Here is a 9,567-nt window from a genome sequence, read left to right as displayed (position 1 = left end):
CCCCCTCTCCCCTGTAACTATTCCCCAGGTCGTTGCTGTAAATGAATGTTCTCAGTCAACTTACCTGGTAAACTAACAGTTAAATAAAAATGGTCTTAACTGTGCTCCAAGGGACAAAGCCTTTGAAATCTTTTTATATCCATCCCGACTTTTCACAACTTTATCTCGTAGATCCTTTGACAGTATCTTTCCTACCGTAGTGGACTCTTTGCTTTGAATTGCACTACTGAGCAGTGGAGCCCTCTATGAAAAACTGCTTTTATTCTGAAATAATCAAAGTCCTAAAAATGGATCACAGATGGAAGACAATTAGCTTGACTTGTGATCTGGAAGGTGGTTGGTTATACCTCAGCAAGTTTGCAATTCTAAGGGGTGGGGGGGTTCACTTATCCAAATAGGGTATTTTACTGTTTTACTTTGAGTTTAGAAGAGAAAGATTCACTTGGATGTTGTGGGTTATGGTGTGTAAATAAAGCTGGGAAAAGTCTAAATGTATGTGTTTACATTTCAGGCTGTAAGGCAACAAAAGGTGAACATTTTGAAAGGGGGTGGTGACTTTCTATACCCACTGTAGGCTTCAGTTCAGACTAATCACAATCTTACAGTTTAATCAAGTCACAAAACTATCATGCCGAAGTTGTGTACCTCTCAATAAACCAGTGACTGTCAAATAAACTGATCACAACATAACAATAAGCAGATGTTTAATCGCTGAGCCGTCATTTCTATAGAAAAATAAAACTGTGCTTAAATAAGGTTTACAGTTGGTGTTAATCTCTTGGAATCTCTCAAATTCAAAATGATTATCATTTGATTCCAATTCATAGATTATCAAGCATATGATTTAGTCAATGGTATGGCAATGACTCATTGTTACCATAACATATGAAATACCTGTCAGTAGGCATTATGCAATGTTGCCCAATCAACAACAAAAAATGTTCATGTGGACAGACCATCCATACAACAAGCCATTAATACACAAGATTTAGTGGAAACAAATCATTCAAACAGTAGATGGGAAATGTTTAACAATGCATATGAAACGTCTAGTATGTCACATTTATTTATTCCCACTGTGGGAATAAATACAAACGATATCACTAGGACATTCCCACCATTCAATGGCTTTTGATGTTATCGTCTTACACACTCAACTTTCTAGTAGTCACAGTCCACAGCCCCTTATTCCAATCTCCTGATTGTACCTGTTCGTGAGGGTGTTTGCTTTCCGGGTAAGCTTAGACAGAACCGTGTGTAGTCCTGTCAAATAATAATGAAATTGTTTCTCCAAATCATCATCATCGGATTCTATTCTGGATATGTCCAACGCGGTCACCCCCATTTTTTCTTTCCGCCTGTCGTCGGCTTGTAGGACCCCCCATTCGATGTCATTCCTGATCGATTTTAATAGCACATAGTAATTGTACATGTCCCCGTCCTGGAAATAGGTGGTTGACCCATTGCTGGCGGTCCTAATCGGTGATATCGTTTTCACCTCTTCTTCCTCGTCTAGAGGCACGTCTCTTAGCAGACTAGGAACCATCACCGTCTGATCCATGTTATTTACGGCACCAATAAATCGGTTCATTGCATTGAACAATGAATTCTTTTGATTGTACGAATCCGAAATTTGCATCATTTTTGCGAGAAACCTGACCGCGTGCAGACAATCTAGTTACCTCGAGTCACCGATGATAATGCAGTTTTACTCTGTCAGTCTGAAATCAACCTTAACAAGCTAACTAGCTAATGCTCTTTATCGGATTACAATTACAAATTTAGCTGCTGCAAAAGCTTACTCAGCCCGAGGAAACGTCCAGACTTTTCAAACGTTTTGCCTGCCTTGTGAGACTGTACTACCTAACGTTACTCACTAATTGACTAACAAGTGTATTTTTTCTAAGGGCGTTCCCGGATCTGTCTCAGTCGAATGTTTTCCCCTCAGGCCAAAGTAACAGGATGAACGACCTGAAATAAGAGACACCATACGGTTAGTTACTTCAAGTAACGTTATTTCAGTATCATTAGTTGCATAGTAGGCCTACCAAAAATTTAGAAATCCTTACACTGGACAATTGATGCTTCCGTTCTCAACTCACCGAATTAACAGCTAACATTAGCTAGCTATGTATTTGTAGAATACATTTAGCTCAAGCAGTACAAACTCACCGTGATGTTATCGTCCCTGGTATTTTTCCGAATAACCACTTCACCTATTAAACTTATGTGAAAGGCATAAAGTCTTAATTTAACAGCTTGTTGTGAGCAAAGCGACCGATAGCAGCTTGCTAGCTTAATTAATAAATCCTCAGCACCAGCAGGAGGACGGTGAGATGCAGAGTGGCGTACTTGCGTCAGCCCACATGCGGTAACTCCGTTTTCAGCCAATCAGATTTTAGCCGGTCTATCACACACCCTGATGATTTTCTGCCAAGTCAATTCCCGGTTAGAACATGTTTACTTCCTTCAACAAAAACACCTATCTTTACCTTCCTTCCATACTTCCTCTTTTGGAGAGATTATGAAGAAAATAACATAATGTCACTTCAATACTGATAACTCAAATGTGTACTGTGACAAACTTGCTTTCACAGTTTTCGTAAAGCCAGGGCTCGTGTACATTTGAATTTGAGGGTCTCAAATGACATCCTTTCAAAGAAATACGGAGGCGAGGAAGGAATCATAATTATGTCATTTGAGTTGTGGAATAGAGCAGGCTCATGTGAGGAAACTGGCGACGTGTTGAAACAGGAGTTTAATTCAGGCTGGGGTTGCGTCATTCCTGCCCACAAAAACACTTTAAGTAGTAGGTGTACTAGTGACAATTTTTAACAATGTATACACTATCAACAAAGTAGTTCGTTTTTTATGCTGTATCAACATATTATAGTTTGATGCTGTAACAGATTCATGATCACGAATACGGATGTCTATTGTGAATAAGTTACATTGTAACAAACGGTAAGGATTTCATTGGATGTAGTTCTTGTTCGTAATTAATTTTTTTTAGAGTCACGCCCATAAAGATCCTATTAAATTATTCTAATTGCTAATTCTATGGTCAAATCTGTCTCACGAACACCCTTTCTAGACGGGATCGCGAATACGTTTTTCATAGATGTGACAGTGACACCGTGGGGTAAAAAATATTATTGCTACCTGTAAATTATATTGGATATATCAGGGGCAGAATTAATTAATGATGATTAACTACCCACGTTATTATCAACAACAAAAAATACTCGGTTCTAGAAACAAAAGAGTAAATATCTCACAACAGAAGCTCACAACTGAAACGATGTAATGACCATTTTATTCATAGATTCAAGATCACAATTGTTCACAATATCAACATACATTTGTTGGCATGCTAGCTGGTGATGCATTTTAAAACGTTCTTTTTTTATACAGTCTTATTTTATCTGTCCAATTTTGGATTGAGAGATAAATTGATCATGTACATTGGTTTTATACTGATCCCGCGAAAACACAGAGCAACTTCAGAATGCGTCAAAACCCCAAAACAAAAACCTAAAAGAATCCTAGTAATTACAGAAATAGAATCTTGGAACCAGCTTTCTGTACTCACATGACAGTTGAATGAAACCAGTAACAGTGTTAGTGACCTCGGTGGTCTGCCCCACTCCATTCTACCCCCAGGCCCTCACTAAAGCTTATTATTCCTACAGTCATTACCACCTAAGAGGTTGCCGTCATTTTACTGATTCTCCATTTAATTAATATACAAAAGTGACAAATCTTTAAAAAGTGGTATTTCATTTTATTGTTCCAAGCCAGAGCAATGACAGACCGAATCGAGCTCGCACACCTCAAGTCCTGCCACTGAGAATGACTCTCTCTCTCTTTCTCTCACTGGACACAGACATCAATTCATTGTCTATTCCACATCATTTCATTGAAATGACAACGTTGATTCAACCAGTCTGTGCCCAGTTTGCTGTCTCTCTGTCTACCAATCCCATATAGTGAGAAGCAAACGGCAACAACAAAAGACAGGAAGTAGAATAGTCTTCTCTCATCATCAGAAAGCAGTGCTGACTCAGTGAAACTCTAGTTTGTGCAGCGATATGCGTCAGTCAGGGAGGAGGGTGCTGGAACCGAATGTACTGGGATGTGGCGGTGGAGTGAGAGAGAGAACTGGATGTGCTGGAGAATGGACAAGGATAGTCAAATAGAGTGGGATCTCAAGCAGAAGGTGAATGTGTAAAAACATTTGAACATCAAAACTGGGGTTTAAACCAGAAAAATGGCTTTGTCTCAGACTACTGTTATAGAAACACACATGACTAGTTAAGACTTTTAAAATGAAATGAAATATTACAACAACAAAACAACATTATGACTGATTATGACTGACAGACAGAAGGCACAGGGGAGGGAGTGGCAGATATCACCAAGTACAGGACTGAATACAGAGGATCTAAACGCATCACAAATACACATCCACAGAGAGCAACTTGCACAAGGTCATTTAGAGTGATAGTCATTAGAAGCAGGATGTAGGTTTACTGTAGTCCATGTAGCAGCAAAAAGCAGACGCTGTGTGTGTGTGCGCGTGTGTGTCAGTCAGAGAAACTCAGTCCCTTCTGAGAGGGCTCAAGTTTCTTTCGAAGACCTCATATTGGAAATTCTGATGGCATCTCTCAAAGTATTTCCAGGAAATTTAGACTGGGGAAGATAGCAGTGGAACGAGGAGCTATGTTGCATCAAGGCAATTTCTTAGGAATATTGTCAACTTGTGTAAGTGAAGATTGGTACTGTTTGAATTAGGCATGCCTGGATCAGAGCATATGGCTGAGGCAGGTGCTAATCGACAACCATTCATTTTAGAAGAATTAAGGTCTTGAAAGGTAACATTTTTAGTCATGGCATGATGGCATATTAAGGAATGTGTTGAAAGAGAGAAAAAGAGACTGATAAAGTAAGAAAGATAAGGATTGGAAAAGTAAGAATGGAGTGTTTGGGTGTGTTCCTCCCCAGTTTCCAAGGTGACGTGTACACTCTCCTCCTCCTGGTCTCCCTGGAAGGAAACAAATAACAAAGGTGCCGACAATCACAGAGAGACTCAACATGATTGTGTGTGTACGTGTGTGTCTGCGCATGTGTGACTACATTCCCTGAAAACACCATCCCCACCACCCATAATCAGTGACAATGAGGGGATCCTCTCTTTTGGAACTTGTCACCTGAAGCTTTTGGAAGACATATCTCCCTGAGAAGTCTCTGCAGGGCCGTCACACAGCCAGAGGGATAGCCATTTGTCTGCTGTAATGAGTGGAGCCTTTAGACTGTGATGTGTGTAAGAAGCCTAAATGCCACTCTTTCTCTCTCTGCACCTGTGGAATGCAGTCTGTCGGTTAACCCTCCCGGAGCCTCCCATGCCAGGCTTCAGGTCTATTTAGAGCCCTGAGGCTTCTGAAGTGACAAAACAGCCAACTAATGTCTGATGGATAGGAGCCACTAATAGTTTCTGCAAGCTTCGAATTGACAATGACGCTCTGGTGAAGCTCGGCCATGCTAACCGCTAGCAGGCTAAACCCTATCAGGCTAAACCCTATGAGGCTAAATCCTATGAGGTTAAGCCAGTGTGTCATATGGGGGGAGAAGTGGGGGATTCTAACTCTTTAAGGTATAATCACGCCACACAGCCCTGCCAACACGGTATAAATCAGAGTGTTTAATTGCGAGCCAAACAGCTTTATTTATAATCCACAGCAGCACAGTCGGGGACGGCCAATTAGAGGGGCCTGCTGGGAAGGTGTGAGCTAGCGATAACTACCTTGCATAGTGAGATCACGTTTGTGTGTGTGTGTGTGTGTGTGTGTGTGTGTGTGTGTGTGTGTGTGTGTGTGTGTGTGTGTGTGTGTGTGTGTGTGTGTTTGACTGCGACTTGCAGGGGGCTGTAGGGGTTCCAGCCATGGAGGTCTGTGACACAACCCCTTATTACACTGGATGCATTGCACTTAGTCACAGAGACAAATAGCACTACACAAGTGTGTGTGTGTAGCACTCTGGTATCCTGCAGATAATGACCCATTTTGTATTCTACATGAGTCAAATGAAATGGAGTCCATTGCCCATGTTGTGAATGGCTGCTGATCATACAAGGATTTATACATTGCTAGGCATGACCGCCTTGTTGACCGGATAGCCAGCGAGGTGGGACAAGTGGTCTCACCAACAGCACGCATGCATAAACATTCCTGTTTCCTGTGTGCCAGATGTTGTTGTTGTGGGGGGAGGCCAGGCGGAGGTGTTCGTTTTGGAAGTGGGCTGCTCATTGGACGGCTACATGGAGCAGGCCTTTGCTGAGAAGCTGCTTAAATACCAGCCCCTCGTGGCATGCTGGGACAGCCTGGGGTGGAGGTGCAAGCTGGTGGGGTGGAGGTGCAAGCTGGCGGGGCTGATATTTGGCAGTCTCGGCCACGAACACAGGCTTGCAGTGCGTGGCCTCCAGATTGCGGGCCTGACAAAAACCAGGGTAAAGCAATTGGCTAGGTACTGCTCTGTTTCAGCTGTCATGGGCAGCCTAGCTGTTTGGAGAAGGAGGTGCTTTCTGTGCCCTGCACACAGGGACCTTTGAAATGTTTGGATCCTTTTTTTGTCAATTTGATTGGTGGATTCAAATGAAGTATTTGTGTGTGTGTCAGACTCACCTGCACCTCACTACTACACCATCTCATATTGGTTAGCAGTGATAAGCCTCGACAGACAGCATGCCAACAGCATACCAATTGACTGGAGAGAAAGAGAGAGAGAGTGAAAAAGAGAGAGAAAGATAATGGGGGAGAGAGCAAGAGAGGAGAGAGTGGGAGAGAGAGGGGGGTGGTGATGAAAATGAGTCAGTTCCAACAGCACACAATAAATAATCTCTCTTAAAGGTCCTCAGTCTTCCCTCCATCCTCCCCCTCTTCCCTTCACCCTTCCCACTCTTCCCTCCACCCTCCCCCTCTTCCCTCCACCCTCTCCCTCTTCTCTCCACCCTCTCCCTCTTCCCTCCATCCTCATTGCCAGGGGATGGAGGGCCAAGGAGGGATCAGGGAAGGAGGAGAGGCGGGATCAGGGAAGGAAGAGAGGAGGGATAGGGATAAGATACATTAAAGGGGTGGCTGCTCCTATAAGAGGTGTCATTGATCTCTCTCTGCCACCCCTCCTTCTCCCCTCGCCGCTTCCCTCCATAACGTTTACGGTGCAATTAATGGGCTCGGGACTGCAGAAGGGCAGGCCGTCGCAGGTCACAGCGTCCACGGAGACACACACACACTCTCACTTTCTCTACCTACCTCCCCCAGGCCCATTAAGGGTAATGGAGGGGGTCGCTGTGACGACGAGCGGCGCTGTGGAGCTAATCGAGCATGTCAGCCGAGCAGGAGGTAACGACCACACTCGCGCATAGTAGAGAGAGAGTGAGAGAGGAGAGAGCGAAGGAGGGAGAGGAGAGAGAGGAGAAATGGAGAGAGAGGGAGCTGGAGAAGGAAGGAGGTAGGGGAGAGAGCGTGTTTGTGTGTGCTGTTGTACTCTGGTCTGCATAATAGTTCCCGAGGCGCGCCTGAATGGTATGTGTGTGATGGAACAGGCTCTGAGTGGCGGACTAGCTGATTGGGTCTGAAGGAGCAGCGGTGAACATCGCCCCAGCCGTGTGTAATCATTAATAACCTGCACTGGGCGCACGCTCACACACACACACACACAGAAGGAGAGTGGAAGAACAACTGGTCCATACTGTTACTTACTTGTGAGACAGCTATTCCAAATGTCACTCCAGCAATGATCCCCATGTTAGTCTCAATGAAGTCAGTCACCAGCTCATAACAGCCCTGTAGAAGACAAGACAAGTGAGTGTGTTTGTCAGTGTGTACGGTGTGTGTCTGTCTGTCCGTGTGTGTGTCTGACCTGCTGGTGGACCTTGCTGGGGGCTATGGTGACATTGTGCAGGTCAGAAGCGTTACAGTCAGAGATGCTGGCACAGCAGCTGGGTGGGATGCCGTTGTTAGGGAACCAGATACTGGACAACCAGCTGGTGTAGTTCAACACACCACAGCATTTTAACTGGAGTTAGAGAGGGGGGATGGAGAGGGAGAGAGAGAGAGGGGAGAGAGAGAGGGATAGAGAGGGAGGGGAGATAGAGAGAGAGATGGAGAGAGCAAGAGAGATAGAGAGTGAGGGGGTTGGAGAGAGAGAGATTTATCACAGTCCGTTTTTAATCACAACCCTAATTTGGCTGTCAAAATGACCGTCACTCACACTGCGCTGCACATTGTCCACAGCCAGGCTCCTCTCGTCCTGGGAATTGTAGTTCTTCACTGCCTCACTGAAGGTCCTCTGGAAGGTTCCCTTTATCTGGGAACACAAACACAAAGTTCTTGTTGTGTTCATAGCTTCTCCCGTTGTGAAACAGATGGACACTCTGACTGATGAATTCTGCCCACTGGGCACTCACTGGTTGAATCAACATTGTATCCACGTCAGTTCAACAAAATTACGTTGAACTAACGTGGAATGGACGTTGAATTGACATCTGTGCCAAGTGGGTGGGTACTCATGATTCTGTGGGTGAGTGCCAGAGGCAGGTATGGCAGGGCCACCTACCTCATGACGAAAGACAAACCCGGAGATGCCAGCCACAAGCTCTGCCAGGAAGATCAGGGACAGGAACATGGCATACTGCAGAGAGAGGGCACACAGGGCGCCACAAAACGGACACTGAGTTACTGTGTATATTTTGCAGACTTTCTCACCCTTTGCTCACGATAAGATTCTCGAAACACTGCAAGGAACGTTGAATGACAGTAGGAAAGGAAGACATTTTTAGAAGGAAAGAAATCAAAAATTAAACAAAGACATAAACAAACCCACTGGGCACACACTGGATGAATTAACGTTGTTTCCACGTCATTTCAATGATATTACTTTGAACCAATGTGGAACAGATGTTGAATTCTGTTTCTTCCCCAGTGGGAAGAAATAGACACATTTGAGTTACTCGGATGACAACTTCTCCTAGCTCTCACCAGCTTCTCCTAGCTCTCATCAACTTCTACTAGCGCTCACCAACTTCTCCTAGCTCTCATCAACTTCTCCTAGCTCTCATCAACTTCTCCTAGCGCTCACCAACTTCTCCTAGCTCTCATCAACTTCTCCTAGCTCTCATCAACTTCTCCTAGCTCTCATCAACTTCTCCTAGCTCTCACCAACTTCTCCTAGCTCTCACCAACTTCTCCTAGCTCTCACCAACTTCTCCTAGCTCTCACCAACTTCTCCTAGCTCTCACCAGCTTGAGCATCCATGGGCTCCCGCGGCAGGTAGCGAAGCATCCAAACAGACCGAACACGATGATGCATGTTCCGGTGCCGATGAGAACATAAGGAGCGTTGGTGGAGCTGTCAGCGATGATAGATATGTACGCACCCAGCATAAACTTTCCCCATAGTCCCACAGCTAAGAGGATCGCCCCCGTGATCTGGACAGAGAGAAAGAGAGAGGGGCGAGAGAAGGTGAAAGAGCATTAGAGCCCTGTCACTAAAACGTCATCAAGGGCATCAC

At 44.6% G+C, this 9,567-nt stretch overlaps 2 protein-coding genes across 2 annotated transcripts in view; both read right to left on the bottom strand.

Annotated features, from left to right (window-relative positions):
- Window positions 1-687: 687 nt before the first annotated feature.
- mid1ip1b (MID1 interacting protein 1b) lies at window positions 688-2,359 on the bottom strand. Its single transcript, XM_024425574.2, has 2 exons — window positions 2,173-2,359; window positions 688-1,971 (listed from the first exon to the last, which is right to left on the bottom strand). The coding sequence occupies exon 2, from the start codon at window positions 1,640-1,642 to the stop codon at window positions 1,169-1,171; it is 474 nt and encodes a 157-aa protein (XP_024281342.2). The 5' UTR covers window positions 1,643-1,971; window positions 2,173-2,359; the 3' UTR covers window positions 688-1,168.
- Window positions 2,360-3,297: 938 nt separating this feature from the next.
- tspan7b (tetraspanin 7b) overlaps window positions 3,298-9,567 on the bottom strand; it is a 33,878-nt gene continuing 27,608 nt past the window's right edge. Inside the window, exons 3-9 of the mRNA XM_042319435.1 lie at window positions 9,296-9,484; window positions 8,614-8,688; window positions 8,269-8,364; window positions 7,918-8,073; window positions 7,758-7,841; window positions 6,681-6,762; window positions 3,298-5,044 (exon numbers count right to left, since the gene is read on the bottom strand). Coding sequence (XP_042175369.1) covers window positions 6,694-6,762; window positions 7,758-7,841; window positions 7,918-8,073; window positions 8,269-8,364; window positions 8,614-8,688; window positions 9,296-9,484 — 669 coding nt within the window. The 3' untranslated portion in view covers window positions 3,298-5,044; window positions 6,681-6,693. The remainder of the gene's footprint in view (window positions 5,045-6,680; window positions 6,763-7,757; window positions 7,842-7,917; window positions 8,074-8,268; window positions 8,365-8,613; window positions 8,689-9,295; window positions 9,485-9,567) is intronic.

This window comes from Oncorhynchus tshawytscha, unplaced genomic scaffold, assembly GCF_018296145.1.
Source record: "Oncorhynchus tshawytscha isolate Ot180627B unplaced genomic scaffold, Otsh_v2.0 Un_scaffold_4246_pilon_pilon, whole genome shotgun sequence".
NCBI classification, from domain to species: domain Eukaryota; kingdom Metazoa; phylum Chordata; class Actinopteri; order Salmoniformes; family Salmonidae; genus Oncorhynchus; species Oncorhynchus tshawytscha.
This window is presented reverse-complemented; position numbering and strand designations above follow the sequence as displayed.

Coding starts and splice junctions, on each gene's coding strand:
- mid1ip1b (XM_024425574.2), bottom strand. CDS start 1,642: ATGATGCAAATTTCGGATTCGTACAATCAAAAGAATTCATTGTTCAAT.